Raw genomic sequence first — 19,194 nt, forward strand, 5'->3', positions numbered from 1 at the left:
TCTTATCAAGTTAAACATGAGCCTGCCACTCGTAGGCATTTATCAAGGAGAAAGGAAAGCATAAATGTGCTCAAAATCATGTTGGTGGATGTTCACAGCAGGGGAGGGGACAAGGCTGTCGCTTGGGCCCCTTGCATTTGCTGAAAAATCAACTTGCAAAAGGCAGACAGGTTTAAGCATGTAGACGGGGGCGGGGGGGGGGGGAGCTTCAGAATGAAGACCTAAAGATCCAGAGGAAGCTGTCCATTTTCCTTTTTGAGATGGCGTCTCACCCCAGTTGCCCAGGCTGGAGTGCAGTGGTGTGATCTTGGCTCATCGCAACATCCGCCTCCCAGGCTCAAGCAATTTTTGTATTTTTAGTAAGACAGGGTTTAACCACGTTAGCCAGGCTGGTATCGAATTCCCGACCTCAGGTGATCTGCCCGCCTTGGCCTCCCAAAGTGCTGGGATTGCTACTCAGCAGCAAAATGCACCAGATTGTGACCACAGGCAGTGATGTGCCATGCCAGGGACAGACGTATGACCACAGGCAGTGGCGTGCCATGCCAAGGGACAGAAGTCACACACAGAAGATGCACTGTAGACTTTCATTTATTTGAAATTCCAGATAACAGGCAACGAGGGATGGGAAACAATACAGACGCATCCAAGAGAAGAGCTGGAGTAAGACGGTGCTTATGGGCCCAGCTGCACCAGGAAGGTTGCTGGATTTTAACAGACTTGTTATCCCAAAGAAAGACCAAGAGTGAATTCAAACTGTAGAGGGCAGATCAGTGGTCGCTTGGGACAGGGGCTGGGGAGAGTGGGTCGGTTACTAAGGGATTGGGGGGAACGTTTAGGGAGGAAGTGTTAATCTCCTGCAGGGGGTGTGATTATACACAAGGGTCAAAACTCATCCAACTGCACACTTAAAATGGGCACACTTTCTTATGTATCAGTATTATCTTAATAATCAGGAAAGAGAAATAAACTTTTTTTACAATTGTGTGTCAGCCTGAGGCTGAAGGAAGTCACCTGCAGAGCTTGGTGGTGATGGGGGAGCTGCCAGTGGGGAGGGCAAAGGCTCTGTCCGATCCTGTTTCCACCCACACCCATTCTACCCTCTCTCCAGAGCCCAGCTCCGAGCCCACCTTCTTCCATGGCGATTTCTGGCCACACCGCTAACCGCGCTAGTGCTCTGACGGTGGACTCTGAGAACTGGGAATCCGGAATACCTTTATAAAATGGATTTCACCTTTGTCCAAGGCACTTTTCTCTCCCAAAGGCTGACAGACCCCGACAGGGTCCTGGTGGAGTCCGTTGTTTTCTGGGAGGTGTGAGGGTCATTGAGACCTCACAACTCACTGTACTGGGCTGAATGGGGCCCCCCAAAATGGTACGTCCAAGTTGTAGTGCCTGGTATCTGCGAATGGGCACCCTATTGGAGAAAGGGTCTCAGCAGATGGAATTAAGATCCCTTCTTGTGGCTCTGAAGATGAGACACTGCTGGCTTAGGGTGGCCCCAAGGCCATTGACTGCATGTCCTCATGGGGAAAGGGTAGGGCGATTTGAGATGCAGACCCATGGAGAGAAGAGAGCCGCGCGTGACAGAGGCAGGGGTTGGAGCGGCGCTTCCACAAGCCAAGGGGGCCAGCAGCCACCAGGAGCTGGGAAGGAGCCTTCCTCAGAGGGTTCAGGAGAAGCCAGCCCTGTGACTCTGATTTCAGACGAGGTCCCCAGGATTGGGAGAGAATACATTCGTGCCGTCGTTTTTTGTTTGTTTAAATTAGAGACAGTCTCTCTGTGTGGCCCAGGCTGGAGTGTGGCACCATGATCACAGATCACTGCAGCCTCAGACTCCTGGGCTCCAGCGATCCTCCTGTCCTAGCCTCCTGAGAGGCTGGGACCACAGGAAATTCACATGGTTTTAAACCCCCAGGTGTGCTGAACTTAGCTGGGCAGCCTCAGGGCGCTCCCAAGTGCTCCCTGGCTGGGTGGAGACAGGCCTGCAAGGCTCCCATCAGCTGCTCCCTATTTGACCCCGCAGCTGGCGGCCAGAGGGCGCGTTCAGGGGTCAGTCCATCCTCGTCCCGCCCAGGGTTGTCCAACCTCACAGTGTGTGACCAGTTTGCATTTTCCCAGCCGCACTGGGGGCCCCTCACCTCCGAGGGCTCCTCCCCTGAGCTGCCTGCCTTCCCAGCCATGGGGTGGGCGCTGCTTCAGGAGCTGAGCGCTAGCACCCTGAAGGACAGTGTCCTTGTCGTCTGGGTTCTCCGATGCCTGGAGAACACTTCTTTCTGGCTCATTCTCTCTGTCAAACTGCTGGTGTGGCTTCTGCTCAGATTTGATCCTGACTGATGCCAAGGGTAAGTCAACAAGGCCTGGGACCTTTGGCCTCTGGGTGGCCCTTTGATAACACATCACGGGGAGGGAGGGAGAGCAGATCGATTCCAGGAAGACCAGACATCTGGGGGACCGTCAGGGGGATGAGGAAGGGGGAGGAGTGGAGGAAGAAGAGGAAGGGAAGGAGGGGGAGGGGAAAGGAAATGGGGAGGAGAAGGCAGAAGGAGGGAGGAGGAGGGGGAGGAAGAGGAGGAGGACTGCTGTTTATGGAGCAGCAGAGGGCCCTGGGCTGCTGGTTCTGCACGTGCCCCAAGTTCTGCCTGTCACAGAGGAGCCCAGGGGTGTACTGACTGCTCTTTATTATTAATCTGCCTGGGCCTCGGTAACAAAGGACGGCAGGCCTGGCCTAAAGGCGGACACTGACCTTCTCCAGTCCTGCAGGCTGGTGGCCGAGCCAAGGCGTCTGTTGGCAGGGCCGTTTCCCCTCAGCCTCTCTCCTGGGCTTCTCCGCAGACCCTCCCAGGGCCAGGCCTCTGTGCCTGTGACCTGACCTCCCCTCTGTGGAGACACCAGCCCTGTAGGATCAGGGACACATCATGACCTCCTTTGACCTCAGTTCCCTCTCTAAAGGGCTTATCTCCAAACACAGCCACATTTGGAGGTCGCGGGGTTAGGACTTCAACCTTCGAAGGGGCACAATTCAGTGCCTACCACAGCGCCATCATTTTACAGGAGAAGTGTGGAGCTGGGACGGGGGATCGCGGCCCTGGGCCGCACCCTCAGACACAGTCCTGTTGAGCTTCAGGGGCTGCACGTTCCTCCCGGTGCTGGACAGGGCTGGGCGAGAATGTGAGCCTCGCCCGGGGAGTGTCCTTGTCTTTCGAGGACAGTGTCTCCCCCACTGGAGTTTCCCGGGGAAGGCCAGAGGTCTCTGGGGTCGGCAGTACCTTTCCCGGTCTCTGGGCCCACTGGGCAGATGATCAGGGGACAGGGGTCGTGCGTCCAGAGACAGAAGAATGGCCGCAGGGGCCCAGCGGCGAGTCCAGAGAACGTGTAGAGCAGGGAGCCGTCCGTCCCGCTGTGGAAGGAGACGCTGCTGGCGTGGCAGTCCAGGGTGACGGCCACCCGCTGGAGGGGCCGGGCCAGCTGGAGGCGCGTCCTGGGGTAGGACAGGGCCCGGCAGCGCCTCCCGTACAGCTCCAGCGCCCAGACTCCGTGCCGCGGGGCCTTGGGGATCCTGCCCTTCCGCGGCAAGCCCTCCGCACACACGCCGAGCACCCAGGCCCTCCTGCGGCCCACCTCCACCTCCCAGCGATGGCTCCCCGTCCAGAAGCGCTCCCGGCCCAGGACGTAGGGCTCCGGCTCGAACCTCCCGGGGCCGGGGGGCAGGTCCTGTGGGAACAGCAGCCGCCACACGCTTCTCCCATCCTCCGACAGGCTGAGCTTGGGGCTCGCGGTGTCCGGGTCCAGCTTCAGGCTCACTGTGGAAAGGCAAAGTCATGTGTCTGGGGCGTGGGGTGCCTCCCTTGCAGGTCGGGAACCCCGAGGCTGGTCTCCCACACTGGGGCGTCCCCCTCCATCTCCAGGAGTCCCTTCATGGTCTCTGTATCTTGTCCCTAAGAGAGCAGGGCACAGGCAGCCTGGGGTTGCCAGCGGGATCCTGGCAGAAGGTCCAGGGAGGTGAGTGGGGCTGGTGTGCGGCGGCCTGGGCCACCTCCCCGGGGGTGCACCCACTGCCTTCACAGCGTTGTGCTGGTGGGCGGGGTGTGTGTGTGAGAGCGAGATAGAGACAGAGAGACACACAATGAGAGAGAGATAGAGACAGGGAAAGAAAGAGAGAAAAAAAAAACAGAGACATAGAGACAGAGACAGAGTCAGAGAGACACAAAGAGACAGAGACTGAGAGAAGCAGAGCTGAAGGGAGGAGGCAGAGCCCCAGCCAGCACCTCTGGAAAGCCCCAGAAAGGATCCCAGCAGTCCCGATGCCGAGACAAAGGTCTCCCCAAATGCCCACCTCTGCGGGAAGCAGTTCTCTCTGCTTTGCCCCAGTCCTTGTCCTTCTTCCTCAAAGGCCACCCTTCCTCTGCTGAACCTCCGTTCACGGGTCCCCTCTGTCTTGCCTGCTGTCTCAGGGTGCCACCCTTTGGGGCATGACCTGGAGGTGGAGATCCATCTGCACTCCACCTCCCTAAACGAGAGGCGGTAAGGGTAGCCTGGGCACCTGGCTGCTCCAGACACACCTTTCTGACACCTGGAACCAGCACTAGGTGGCCTGCCCTGCTCCTTCAGAAGCCCTGTGCGCCACCGTGCGCTTGGTCCCCATCACAGTCCCAGGCATACATCACTGCCTGAACCCTCATCCCCAAGGGCTTGAGAGGATCCACGCTGTCCATTATCAAAGACGCAGCCTCCCCACTCAACGCCCCTGCCTCCTTCCTGCAGGGCAGCCCTGCTCCTCCTTGCTTTTGTTTCTTTATTACCCCCACACATCCCCGCTGCTACCTCCTGCCTTTCTTCTGCCCACCCAGTCCCCTGCTCCTTACACCCGGGCTGTGAACGGGGCTGTTCCTACCGCATCTCCCCCACAGCCACTGCCAACCCCCAGCCGCCTCTTCCCTCACTGAAGAATTAGTCCAGCTCTTTGCGCTTCCCTCCATCCCACATGCTCTCATTCAAGGAAATTTCTTATTCATATTGAAATGATTCCAGATTTACAAAGAGTGACAAAAAGCATAAAGAATACGGCATATGACAACATCTTCATAGCTGTAGTAAAATGGCCAAAACCAGAAAATGGACGTGGGCGTAGCGCTAGGAAACAGCTGTTTTGGAATCTGCAGAGCTCGTCCACGTTTTGCCAACTGTCCCTCCCAAGTCCTCCCACTGGCCCCATCTCCTGCTCAGCCAGTTTTGCCTCCCCTGGTCCTCACCTCTCCCTTTCCACAGGGACTCTTCTCTCTCTCTCTCTCTCTCTCTCTCTTTCTCTCTCTCTCTTTATGTGTGTGTGTGTGAGACGGAGTCTTGCTCTGTTGCCCAGGCTGGAGTGCAGTGGCACAATCTTGGCTCACTGCAACCTCTGCCCCCCAGTTCAAGCAATTCCCCTGCCTCAGCCTCCCGAGTACCTGGGATTACAGGTGCCCACCACCACATCCAGCTAATTTTTTTGTATTTTTAAAGAGATGGGGTTTCACCATATTGGCCAGGCTTGTTTCCAAGTCCTGACCTCAAGTAATGTGCCCCCCTTGGCCTTTCAAAGTGCTGGGATTACAGGGGTGAGCCGCCGCGCCCAGACTCTTCTCTGTATTTCGTGAGATCATGTCCAGAGGTAAAAAGTCAGATTTCCCTGCTGTCCATGGTGACTGCATCCCCAGAGCTCCCCATCAGGAAAGCAGAGACCCTCTCAGCATCTCCCACATGTAAGACAGCTGTGGCCATGGACACTCCATGCCTGCCTCTCCCAGTGTTCCAGGAATAAAAAAGGAGCCCAGGCTGGGCACAGTGACTCACGCCTGTAATCCCACACTGGGGCATCCGGTACAGCGCCAGCGCCCAGACTGCATGCTGCAAGGCCTTGGAGAGCCTGCCCTTTCTATCCAAGCCCTCCAAGCACACACTCACACATGCATATGCACATATTCACACCCATCCACGTGCACACACACATGCACACATGCAGCACACAGTCATGGAAATGGATATATATGCACACAGTCATGCACACACATGCATACACATGTATTCACTCATCCACATGCAAACATATGCACACATGCAGCATGCACTCATGGAAACGGATATACATGCATACATTCACACATGCATACACATACACATTCACACTCATCCACATGCACGCGCATGCACGCAGGCAGCGTACACTCACACTCACAGAAACACAGGTATACAGGCACACAGGTATGCATACATGAAGACATACATGTACACGTACATACCCATCACACACATGCACACACATTTGCACATGCACACACACACACAAACACGTGCACATGCATACACACTCATGCACACACCCACACATGCATACACAAGCACACAGGCACACTCATGCACACACACATGTATGCATGCACACATCTGCACACAGATATGCAGAAACAAGCCTCAGAAGGCAGACTGAAGCCAGAGACAGTCTGGGCTTGCCTCCAGGTGGCCCTGGTTCATTCCTTTCTCACTCTCCTGCTGAGTAAGTCTGGACTTTTCTTACTTCCATCAGAATGAGTGTGTGGGGGACAGAAACCAAGACCTATATGTCCCTGAAGGAAGGACTTCCTGCCCTTTCCTTTACCCCTGACACCAGCTCTAATTTTGGGGTCCCTAGAGCAAGCGCCCTTTCATCCCTGCTCCATGGAATTAGATCTGTGCTTCCGGCTCCCTTTGCCTGTGGGACCCTGGCTGCAAAGGCCCCACGCCTCCACATGTGGCTCTCACCACAGGTGACGTCACTCTCCCGCCAACTTGCAATGAAGCAGAGAGGAGGGAAATTGTGAGGTGCAGCACATCAACATGGGGCCAAAGCTCACACCGCGATGAGCCCAACCAAAGGAGAGCGCTCCTGACTTAGCTGAAGAACACGTGTGTCTTTCATGTTCAGTAAAATAACATACGAAGGAGTCTCATTTCTAAGAACAGCTGTTTAAGTCCCATAGGCCGTTGGCCCTGTCCTCCTGCAACCTACGTAAGTGTGTCATGATGCTGACTTTTATTTTCTTTTCCGAGACAGAGTCTCACTCTGTTGCCCAGGCTGGAGTGCAGTGGCACCATGTCATTGCAACCTCCACCTCCTGGGTTCAAGCGATTCTCCTGCCTCAGCCTCCCGTGTAGCTGGGATTACAGGCGCCCACCACCATGTCCGGCTAATTTTTGTGTTTTTAGTAGAGATGGGGTTTTGCCACGTTGGCCAGGCTGGTCTTGAACTCCTGTCCTCAAGTGATCTGCCCACCTCGGCCTCCCAGAGTGCTGGGATTACAGGCGTGAGCCACCTCGCCCTGACTTTTCTCTTTCTTTCCTCTCCTTCTCTTCTTCTCTCTCTCTCCATTCCTCCCTCTCTCTCTTTTCTCTCTCTCTCTTTCTCTTTCTTCCTTTTTTTCTCCCTTCCTTCCTTCCTTCTTCCTTCCCTCCTTCCTTCCTTTGCTCCCTCCCTCCCTTCTTTCTTTCTTTCCTTTCTTTTCTTTCTTTCTCTGGCTCTGTCACCCAGGCTGGGTGCAGTAGCACAATCACAGCTCACTGTAGCCTTAAACTCCTGGGTTCAAGCGATTTTCCCACCTCAGCCTCCTGAGTAGCTGGAACATCAGGCACACGCCAGCATGCTGGGCTAATTTCCTTATTTTTTGAAAAAATAGGATTCTGCTATATTGCCCAGGCTGGTCTCAAACTCCTGGCCTCAAGCATTCCTCCCACCTCAGCCTCCCAAAATGCTGGATGGCAGCTGTGAGCTGGCACGACTGACTCTCATAATGCAGTCTTTGTAACCAGCCAAGCACCATCCCTACTATCCAAACGGGCTCTGCAGTCTAGGGACAAGTCCTCAGCTCCTGAAATGCACAGGAGGAAGGGAGCGAAGTGGACAAATGGACACAGTCAATATTGAGAATAATCACAGTGATGGCACCCACAGACTCTCCCCCACACGGCCCCTGCCCTGGATGTGACTCTGTTGGTCACCACAGCACTCTTGGAGGATGGTGTCAGCACCCGCAGCGGACAGAGTGGTTCAGGGCTCACACCAGGTCCCTCAGCTCCCTCATCAGCCTTGGGGTTCAAGCTCAGATCTGTTTCCAAGCAAGAGTGCAACCACCCTGCCCAAAATCAGCCAGTGAAGGCTGACCGAAGGACTGCTAGGAGACAGATGTCTCACTGGGTAGATCTCAATTGGGCAATTCCAGAGCGGGGGCTCCACTGGCCACCCTGTTCCTAGCGTGTTGAGAACGCATGGAGGAAGCCTCAGCTCAGGGCTTCGTGCTAGGTTTGAGGGGCGGGATGTGCCTCGTCAGGGCTCCCTGCTTACCGCGCCATGGCTCAGCCTCACCGCTGCCGGTGGGCGGCTGCTGCTCCTCTTCTCTTCGCTCCCTCTCTTCTTCCAGCCATCTTTTATTCTTTTCCCTTTGACGTTTCCAGAAGATACAGAGGCCTCCAGCTATCAGGAGTCCCACTGCAACGAGGATCAGAGGCAGAGCTGCTTTCCATGCCGTGAACCCGGAGCTTCTGGAAAAGGTAGCTGGAGAAGATTCTGGAAGCCAAGAATGTTGGGGTGAGAGATCATGGGTGTTCTGAGGTCAAACTCACTAAAGGGTTCACGGGTCTAGGGGCATCATATTCGCAAACTACTGTGAAATAGTTTCAAAAAAAGTATGTATCTGCGCAGGTGGCGCTAGGGACTGAATGTGTCTCCCAAAGTTCCCAGGTTGGAATCCCACGGTGATGATGTTAGGAGGTGAGGCCTTTGGTAGGTGATGAGGTCATGAGGGTGGATTCCCCATAATGGGTATGATGGGAATGATGCCTTCATAAAAGGGACCCCAGAGAGCTCCCTCACCCCTTCCACGCAGTGAGAAGGTGCCACCTATTACCAGAAGGCGACCTCGCCAGACACCAAATCTGCCACGCCTTGATCTTGGCCCTCCCAGCTCACAAAACTGACAATAACTATCGCCTTTCTCAGCCACCCGTCTGTAGTATTTTGATATAGGAGCCAAAATGGACCAAATAGTTGGGTATAAATATATGCATAGGAAATGGATATCAGACAGACCTAAGATATACACATAGGAAACAGAGATCGAACATGCGTAGGAGACATGTCAGAGGCGGGCGTGGGAAACGGACCTTAGATGGAGGCGTGGGAAACGGACCTTAGATGTCTATTTGTAGAAAGACAGAGAGAGAAATGATAAAAAGAAATATGGCATGAAGGTAAAAATGCGGTGGACGTGAGTAAAGGATGCACAGTCAACTTCTCTATTACTCTTGCAAATTTTCTATAGGTTTGACATAATTTAGAAGAGTAAGAGTGAACGTTTTTGTCAAAAGGTAAATCTGGAAGCAACCAAGATGTTTTCCAGTAGGTGAATGGACCAATAAACAGTGGCACGGTGGCTCACAGTGTAATCCCAGCACTCCGGGAGGCCGAGGCGGGCGAACCATTAGGTCAGGAGTTCAAGACCAGCCTGACCAACATGGTAAAACCCCGTCTCTACTAAAAATAAGAGAATTAGCTGGGCATGGTGGTGTGCACCTGTAGTCCCAGCTACTCCAGCAGCTGAGGCAGGAGAATCGCTTGAACCTGGGAGGTGGAGGTTCAGTGGCTGAGATCACACCACTGCACTCCAGCCTGGCAACAGAGTGAGACTCTGTCTCAAAAAAAAAGTCTGTTTTTTAAAAAACCATTGATATCAGGGTGTACATTTCCTGTTACCCCAAAGGCAAAGCTGTCCCCAGGGCGTCTGCACCCTCATCTCTGTTCCAGTTCAGTAATCAGCACCCGTGCAATACACATCCCGGGATGCCCCAGCCAGGTGAGGACACGGACCTGCCACCTGTCCCCTCCTGCCAGTGTCCAGGGCCACAGACTCCTGTGCTCAGGGATTGTGAGGACAGACCTGAACAGAGCACTCACCGGGCAGGCGGCTCTCAGCTACCTTCCTCTGCTCAGGGAGAAGGGGGCTGGAGATGGAGCAGGAGAGACCCTCCACAGCCCTGTCCCAGAGGGTCAAGCTGGACGCCACAGCCCAGAGCCCAGTGGTGGCTGAAGCTGAGAGATTTGTCACAGCGGGCCTCGCTTGGCCCCTGAAGTCTCTCCATTCCACCCAGGGCTTGGGGAACCAGCCAGCCGACGTGCAGTCTGCCCTGACTCCATCCTGCCCAGCCGTCACCTGGATTCTGGGCTCCGTGCCCAGCCCTGAAGGAAGAGACAGCGGCTTGAATCTCTGCAGCCATGGCTGCTTCTACTTAAAGGGGGAAAAAAAAACAGTCTTGAGAATTTCCAGTGTATTTTTGGCAGTTTCACAAACTGCCTACCCTGTGTCACGTGCCATCCCTAACAGAGTGCCCCCATTTCCCAGACGAAAGAGAGGAAGGCAAAGCAGAAGGCCCAGGAGGACTGAACACGCATCCTGTGTCCCGGACGTAGAATCCAGGTCACAGATGGGACCCAGGCTTGTCTGCTTCCAAGCACAAGTTCTGAGTCACCCAGGAAACCTCCAGGATTTCAAGGCTCTCTTCTCTCTCCCGGCCCCTGTCTCCTGTCACTTCCTCTCTCTCCCTCCCTCTCTCTGTTGCTTACTCTTTCTCATGTTCTCTCTTTCTCATTCTCTTTTACTGTCTCTGTCTCTACCTCCCTCACTCTTTCTGTCGCCGACTCTCTCTCTGTTTCACTCTCTCTGTCTCTCATTTTCTCACTCTGTCTCTCTCCATCTCTGTCTCTCTGTTTCACTCTCTCTGTATCTCTCATTTTCTCATTCTCTGTCTCTCTCCATCTCTGTCTCTCTGTTTCACTCTCTGTGTCTCTCATTTTCTCATTCTCTGTCTCTATCCATCTCTGTCTCTCTGTTTCACTCTCTCTGTGTCTCTGTTTCTTGTTCTCTCTGTCTCTTTCCATCTCTGTCTCTCCTTCCTTCATTCTCTGTCTCTGCCTGTCCCTCTCTCTATCTCTCCCTCCCTGTCTCTATCATTCTCTCTGTCATTCTTTATCTTTCTCTGTCTTTTTCTCCATCTCTCTTTCCACCTGACTGTCTCCCTGCCTCTCTCTCATCCTCTCTGTCCATCTCTGTCTCTTTCATTCTCCACGTCTCTCTCTTTCTCCTCCTTTTCTTCCCTCCTTTCCAGTCCAGTGGTGCAAGGAGGGAAGGAAGATGAGGAAGGTGGCCCTGCCTTCATAGCTGCGCTTCTGGGGAGCAGTGCAGGCCGGCACAGCAGCTGGGAGGGTTCACTCCTGCCCCCCCGAAACCCTCCACCTGGACATGCTGGGCCCGGAGGTTGTGCCCAGAAGTGGGGCTGACAGCCAGCTAGCCGCCGGCCTCACCTGCCACCTGCACCTGCACCACGGCCTCCCCAAACTCAGCGCCGTCCTGGAAGCGGCAGCAGTACGTCCCATTGTCGAAGGCGGTGACGCTGTGAATCCTCACGGTGGCCTTGCCGCCTGCCACGTGGTCATTCACGAAGGTGGTTCTTCCCCTGTACTGTGGCACTTGCTCTGCATCCATGTCCATCCCTCTCTCATGCACGTGCACAGCCAGGGAGGGCTGGCACCTGTACCACCTCAGCTCCATGTCCTCGGCGCTCACACTGGGGAACAGCTGGCACTGCAGCTCCACCTGTCCCCCAGCCATGGCCAGAATAGGAGCATGAGGCCCAATGACATCAAAGTTGGCTTTCCCTGGGGGAGCAGATCAGAAAGGGCTGGGTTAAGCCATGTGTGGGGAGGCCGGGGGGTTTCCCCCGCCTGTCCCTCCCTCATCTCGGAAGCTGGGAGGACCCTCTTGAGCCCTGCGCTGCCAGGGAGAGGTCTCAGCTTCCTGCCATGCTGGACACCTGCCTCCACTTGCACAGGGGTCTGTCCAACAGTTTTGACAGATGCTGGCCAGTGGAAGCTGCAGGAAGACCAGGGTGACAAAGGGCTGGAAGGCGTCTGGAGCACTCATCACTGCCATTCCTGCCGGCAGGAGCCACGCACTGTTACCGGAAGAGGAGCCACCACCAGGTGGAGCACCGCTAACAGGTGCAGAGGAAAAACGCCCTGAGAGAGAAAGAAGAGAAAGGTCATTCACTCCCAAGAAGTTGTGAATGCTAGAGATGGAGATACAGCAGCCTCGCCTGGTGTGCTCCTGTGCCCATCTCCTCATGGGGACGCACCTCTCACCCCAGTCCATCTGCAGAATTCCACAGGGACATCCGGGAGCGGAGGGGTTTGATTTTCTCACCTGCTCGTGAAGGGCCATGGCCCGGCCTCTAGCCGGTGACTGTCACAAAACACCAGAATGCTGGGGGAGAAAACCCAGGCTCGGATTGAGCAAAGTCGAGGTCAGGACGACATCAGGGGTTTCCCTTAATGTCCCTTGCTTTCCTGCTGTCCCCACGGGGACTTCTACACTCAGGGGCTGGGGGCTGGGCCCGGCCCTCAGAACTCTTCAGCAGGGATGGGCAGGCTAAGACCCTCATGAGTCTCCCGGGAGCACTTCCTGTCCCTCGGTGTAGAGAGCAGGTGTTGGGAAACAGGTGTGTGGCCTTGGGTAGCTCTACCCGGCACAGCCATCCAGGCTGGGCATTTATCGTGTGTGATTAGGGAGTTATGTGGGCACAGGCTCTTGTCCTGTTTGGTTGGGGCCTTGCAGGAAGGTCCCTCTGCTCCTTGGGGATAGGTATAGGGTGGCAGAAGCAGACACTGAAGAGCAAACAGTATCCTGACCATAGGTAATACTCACCTGGGCTGGGTGCAGTGGCTCATGCCTGTAATCCCAGCACTTTGGGAGGCCGAGGTGGGCAGATCATGAGGTCAGGAGTTCGAGGCCAGCCTGACCAACATGGTGAAACCCGGTCTCTACTAAAAATACAAAGATTAGCTGGGCATGGTGGCACACACCTGTAATCCCAGCTACTCAGGAGGCTGAGGCAGGAGAATCACTTCAACCCGGGAGGTGGAAGTTACAGTGAGCCAAGATCGTGCCACTGCACTCCAGCCTGGGCAACAGAGCGAGACTCCATCTCAAAAAGAAAGAAAACGCTCACCTGGCACTGAGGGTGGCTGCAGCTTCCTGGAAGTCCTGGCGACTTTGCGGGAATGAACTTAGTTTCCTGCCAACTCCAGGTGGGGTGTGACCCAGGCCAACCACGCTGTCTCCAGGCGGCAATGTGAAAGTCAGCCTGGGCATCTGGCAAAAGCCACCAAGACTCCCAGTTTCCAGAGATCCTTCCTTTTGTTTGTTTGGTTTTTTTTTGCAAAAATATGTAACGGTGTCTTTTTGGCAGTTGCAGCAGAAAGAAAATAAAAGGCTTCCTGAAGAATGTGGTCCCCCAGTGTGGAGCAGCCTGGGCTGGGCAGCAGGAGATACGCCCGCCCTCGGGGAGGAGGCGGCTCAGGCCGGACCCAGGCCAACCGCAGGAGCTGCAAACGCAGATAAAGCCCACGGTATCTGGCGGGGTGCAGACCCAGCTGAGCTAGCCCGGGTCCTTCGGAAAAGGTGTTTATGGTCATGCTGCAATGGCCTCATTCCTGTATTGTCCTGGGGGAACATTCAGGGCTCCCCTTCCCCAGCCCTTTGCTGCCCGCCGTGACTGTGGGGTCCTGGGTGTCTGTTCTTGCTGGCAACCTCCCTGGCCCGGCTTAGAACCTTCAAGCTAATTTTCAGCACCCAGCGGCCAGGCCCCTTCCCTCCTGGCCTTCTTGTTTGATGACTCAAAAGTCTGGGCCGTTTTCTGGGGGTTTTGGTGAGAAAGGAGCCCAGGGAGGAGCTGCCTTGATTTCCTGGAGGGAGGGGCATCATCTGAGCTCCGCAGAAGGGTGCTGAGCACTCCCGTGCCCACGGGCACCAGAGGAATCCACCTGCAAGGTCCTCCCTATGTCCCTCCTCGGGGAGTATCCCTTAGGTCAGCCAGCTGTTCCCCCTTTTATATGTCACCACATAAGAATTATGTCATCCTGTGATCTGCTTTTACCAGACTATCACCTAAAACTCAAATCACTTGTTCTTATTAAAAAATTAATTGGCAGGGCACGGTGGCTCAAGCCTGTAATCCCAGCACTTTGAGAGGCCAAGGTGTGTGGATTGCCTGAGGTCAGGAGTTCGAGACCAGTGTGGCTTACATGGTGAAACACCATCTCTAATAAAAATACCAAAAACATTAGCCGGGCATGGTGGCTTGAGCCTATAATCCCAGCTACTCGGGAAGCTGAGGCAGGGGAAGCACTTGAACCAGGGAGGTGGAGGTTGCAGTGAGCCGAGATCGCGCCGTTGCACTCCAGCCTGGTGACAGAACAAGACTCCGTCTCAAAACAAGAAAAAAAAAAAAAAAAATATATATATATATATATATATATAGTTAAAGTCAGCGTCTCCCTCTGTCACCCAGGCTGGAGTGCAGTGGTGTGATCTCGGCTCACTGCATCCCTCAACTCCTGGAATCAAGCGATCATCCCATCTCAGCCTCCCAAGTAGCTGGGACCACAGGTGCACCATCACGTCTGGCTAAATTTTGGGTATTTTTGGTAGAGATAAAGTCTGGCTTTGTTGCCCAGCCTTGCCTCGAACTCCTGGGCTCAAGCGATCCTCCCACCTCAGCTTATCAAAGTGCCGTGGTTACTGGCATGAGCTACTGCGCTGCGCCGAGGTGCACCTGTCGTGATGACTGGCAAGGAGGACTAGGGTTTGAACAACCTGGAGAGCTGCTGGGATGCCCAGAGCATGCGGTGTGGAGAGCAGCTTGTGATGCCTGCTGTCGGACAAAGACTGTCACAAGCACTGGGAGAAGCTACGGAGGAGAAAGCTGTCCTGGAGGTGTGGGCTTTCAGCCCATGGGTGGCTCACCTGACACGGTAGTCCTTCTGTGCATGAGCCCACGTGTGGCCCAGAGCCTCTCAGGTGGGCAGCCAGGGCTCCTGTAGATATGTGCAGCCCAACCCACCTCAGGTGCAATGTTTAAAGTTCAAAGGCAAGGAGAAGACAGGAGGTCACACACTGCGTAATTCCCTTCATGTGAAATGACCAGACAGGTAAATGCAGGGACAGGAATAAAACTGTGGTTGTTGGGAGCTGAGGAGAGGGGGGAGGTGGAAATGGACATGAGGAACAACTGTTTAATATTTTTGGGGTTTTATTTAGAGTTTTATTTATTAGATGAAAATATTTTGGAACTAGATAGAAATGGTGTTTGCAAAACACTGGGAACGTACTTATACCTTAAAATGGTCAATTTTGGCCCAGTACAGTGGCTCACGCCTGTAATCCCAGCACTTTGGGAAGCTAAGGTGGGCAGATCATGAGGTCAGGAGTTCAAGACCAGCCTGACCAACATAGTGAAACCCTGTCTCTACTAAAAACACAGAAATTAGCTGAGCGTGGTGGTGGGCACCTGTCATCCCAGCTACTCAGGAGGCTGAGGCAGGAGAATCGCTGGAACCCGGGAGGCAGAGGTTGCAGTGAGCTGAGACGGTGCCACTGCACTCCAGCCTGGGTGACAGAGTGAGACTCCGTCTCAAAAACAACAACAAAAAAAGGTCAATTTGATATTATGTAAATTTTATGTTGTTACAAAAAAAAGAAAGAAAAACACTTAAGAAAAAGCAGAAAAATGGGGTCCAAAGTGGCTCCGGCCAGATGTCGTGGCGCTTGCAAAGGCAAGGTCATGAGTTCAAGGCTCACACTGATTGGCAAAAAAAAAAGAAAAGAAAAGAAAAGAAAAAGCAGAAAAAAGAAAAAAACAAAAACAACAGAGGATGAGAGAGGAGAGAGAAAACAAAGAAAAAGAAAGTGTTGGCCGGGCGCGGTGGCTCAAGCCTGTAATCCCAGCACTTTGGGAGGCCGAGGCAGGTGGATCACGAGGTCAAGAGATCGAGACCATCCTGGTCAACATGGTGAAACCCCGTCTCTACTAAAAATACAAAAAATTAGCTGGGCATGGTGGTGCGTGCCTGTAATCCCAGCTACTCACGAGGCTGAGGCAGGAGAATTGCCTGAACCCAGGAGGTGGAGGTTGTGGTGAGCCGAGATCGCGCCATTGCACTCCAGCCTGGGTAACAAGAGGGAAACTCCATCTCAAAAAAAAAAGAGTTACACGTCCCCCGATCCTGTGGATAGGATTATAGCCTAAAAGCAAACAAGAAAACCCCCAAATCGCAACTTTGTTAAAAATTGGGATTGTCCGGCCTCTGGCGCCCTCTGCAGAAATGTGTGTCGGCGCACCAGCCTCTCTTCCCAGTTCTCTTTTATTTTCGATTCGGCAGGTACAAGTGCAGGTTTGTCGCACAGCTTTCCTGTGCGAGGCTGAGGTTTGCCATCTCAGAGATCCCACTACTCAGGGAGTGAGCAGCGTGCCCAGTAGGTTAGTTGTTCAGCCCTTTCCCTCCCCCTTTCCCTCCGCTCCAGTGCCCAGCGTCTCTTCTTATCTTTATGTCCACGCCTGCCCAGTGTTTGGCCCCCACTAATGCTAAGTGAGGACACATAGCATTTGGTTTTCTGTTCCTGTATTAAATTCACTTAGGATAATGGTTTCCGGCTGCATCCGTGTTTTTGCCAAGGACATAATTTTGCTTTTTTACGGCTGTGTAGTATTTCGTGGTGTGTATGTACCACATATTCTTTATCCAGTCCCCCAGTGACAGGCATCTAGGTTGATTCCATTTCTTTGCTACTGTGAATGGTGCTGCAATAAACGTGAGTGCATGTTTCTTTCTGGTAGAATGATTCCTTTTCCTTTGCGTATATACCCAGTAATGGCATTGCTGGGTCAAACGGTAGTTCTACTTTTAGTTCTTTCAGAAACCTCCGCACTGCTTTCCACAGTAGCTGAACGAATACACCCAGACAGTATATAAAGGTTGCCTTTTTCTCTGCAAATTTGCTGATATCTGTTACTTCTTCGACTTTTAATAATAGCCATTCTGACTGGCGAGGTGGTGTCTCATTGTGGTTTCGATCTGCGTTTCTGATGGATCGTGACGTTGAGCGTTTCTCACGTTTGCTGGCTGCATGTATGTCTTCTTTTGAGACTCATCTGTTCATGTCCTTCTGTTGTGGTCACCCCGAGGACCTAAAAATGGTGCGTATAGTGGAACTGTATGTGACCTGGGGGTTTCCAAATCTGAAGTCTGTCCAGGAACTCATTTTGAAACGTGGACAAGCCGAGGTCAAGAATGAGACCATCCCTCTGACAGACAACACGGCGATCCAGAAGCACCTGGGGGAGCTTGGTGTAGTTCATGAAATTGCCTTCCCGGAGAAGCATTTCCAGGAGATCTCATGGTTCTTGCGCCCTTTCCACCTCTCAGTGGCCCGTCAGGCTACCAGAAATAGAGTGCACTTCCTCAGGGAGATTGGCATACCTGGCTATTGGGGTGAATGCATCAATCGGCTCATCTGCCAGCTGAACTAGGCCCAGGTGCCAAACTGCAGGAAATGTTTATCAATGAAGTGGAAGCATATGTTTTTGTATTTTGGGGAATTTTTATCAAGTATCTTCAGAGATTATTTCCTGTATTATCTTCAAAAACTGGAAAGGAAGGGTCAAAAAAAATACAGTAGGTGGCCAGTGTGGTGGCTCATGCCTGTAATCCCAGCACTTTGAGAGGCTGATCACCCAAGAATCAGGAGTTCAAGACCAGTCTGACCAACATGGCAAAATCCCGTCTCTACTAAAAATACAAAAATTAGCCAGGCATAGCGGTGCATGCCTATAATCCCAGCTACTTGGGAGGCTGAAGCAGGAGAATCGCTTGAACCCAGGAGGCAGAGGTTGCGGTGAACTGAGATCGTGCCAATGCACTCTAGCCTGGGCAATAAGAGCGAAACTCCATCTCAAAAGGAAAAACAGTAGCTTATATTCATGGCAAGCACCTCTCATCGCAGCCCAGCTCCAAGGAAAAATTCCGGTGTTTCTACATTGGCTGCCTGTTCTCCTATCCTAGGGTTTACTGTTGGTAAATGAGTATCTCTAGCATTTCTATAAGGCTCCCTAAGACTCCTGCAGCAGCTGACCAAGCTCAGGGACATAACTGAATCTGCAGATTCCGGAGGCCTTCTTGTGACACATAGGAGGAAAGGTCCAAAAATAAATGTTCATTTGTCTCTGCAGAAAAAACAGAACGAAGTTGGAAGTCTCAATGTTCTTGATGAAACCTTACTGAAAGTTTCAGTAATCAAAACAGTATGATGCTGGCACAAAGACACACCCACGTGTAGAAGAGAGAGCCCAGGTGGACACCCTCACATATCCGATAAAATGATCTTGAAGACTGTGCCAGCATCACTCAGTGGAAAAGGAAGTATCAGAAAAAACAGGGCTGGGAACCCTGGCTGTTCACACGTAGAAGTATGAAGTTAGACAGCTACCTTACACCACACACAAAAATGAAATCCAAATGGGTCAAAGACCCGAAGGAAAGTGCGAAAACTGAACAGCTCCTAGAAGAAAGTACAGGGCAGATCTTCGTGACTTTGGATTCTGAGATGACTTCTTGCACATGCCACCACACACTCAGCACCAACCAAAAAGGACAAGTTTGATTTCGTTAAAAATTTAAACTTTTGTCCCTCTGGGCACCTTTAATAGAGTGAAACGGCTACCCACACGCTGATAGAAAACACCTGCGAATCATACAGCTGGCAAGGCTTTATACCCAGAACACATTTTCGTGCGGCTTTGTTTGCGACAGGGTCTGGCTCTGCCGCCCAGGCTGGAGCGCCGTGGTGTGGTCACAGCTCACTGCCATCATGCCACCTCAGCCTTCCACGTAGCTGGAACTGGAGGCGCACTCCTCCACGCCCAGCTAATTATTTGTATTTTTTACAGAGACAGGGTTTCACCATGTTGTTCAGGCTGGGCTCAAGCGATCCACCTGCCTCGGCTTCCCAAAGTGCTGGGATTACAGGTGTGAGCCACTGCGCCCGGTCCAGAAAATGCTTTTTAAAAAGCATTTTCAACACCCCTTCAGGATGAAAACACTCAATCAACTAGGAACGGAAGGGACCTTCTACAGAAGTAGAACAGGACCAGGATTTCCCGGCCACTCTCATGGGATGCTTTAACCACACTGGCCCCTCCACTTGAGCCTCCCTGGACTGTATCACCGAGGTCCAATATCTGTTCCATCCTTGGACCTTGGAGGGAAAGGGCTATCCCTGCTAGAGGGAGGGGAAGCTGATA

The 19,194-nt window shown here is 53.1% G+C and overlaps 2 protein-coding genes across 2 annotated transcripts; both read right to left on the minus strand.

The window, feature by feature from the left end:
* Nucleotides 1–573: 573 nt before the first annotated feature.
* Nucleotides 574–10,634, minus strand: LOC103787278 (butyrophilin subfamily 1 member A1-like). Its single transcript, XM_078356422.1, has 4 exons — nucleotides 10,625–10,634; nucleotides 9,959–10,240; nucleotides 8,351–8,572; nucleotides 574–3,803 (listed from the first exon to the last, which is right to left on the minus strand). Exons 1-4 carry the CDS (start codon nucleotides 10,632–10,634, stop codon nucleotides 3,124–3,126), a joined length of 1,194 nt encoding a protein of 397 aa, XP_078212548.1. The 3' UTR covers nucleotides 574–3,123.
* Nucleotides 10,635–11,345: 711 nt separating this feature from the next.
* LOC128930208 (putative butyrophilin-like protein 10) lies at nucleotides 11,346–11,787 on the minus strand. The gene has a single exon (XM_054248055.2). It carries the CDS (start codon nucleotides 11,667–11,669, stop codon nucleotides 11,346–11,348), a length of 324 nt encoding a protein of 107 aa, XP_054104030.1. The 5' UTR covers nucleotides 11,670–11,787.
* Between the last annotated feature and the right edge of the window lie 7,407 nt (nucleotides 11,788–19,194).

The sequence above is a fragment of the Callithrix jacchus genome, chromosome 19 (genome assembly GCF_049354715.1).
Source record: "Callithrix jacchus isolate 240 chromosome 19, calJac240_pri, whole genome shotgun sequence".
NCBI classification, from domain to species: domain Eukaryota; kingdom Metazoa; phylum Chordata; class Mammalia; order Primates; family Cebidae; genus Callithrix; species Callithrix jacchus.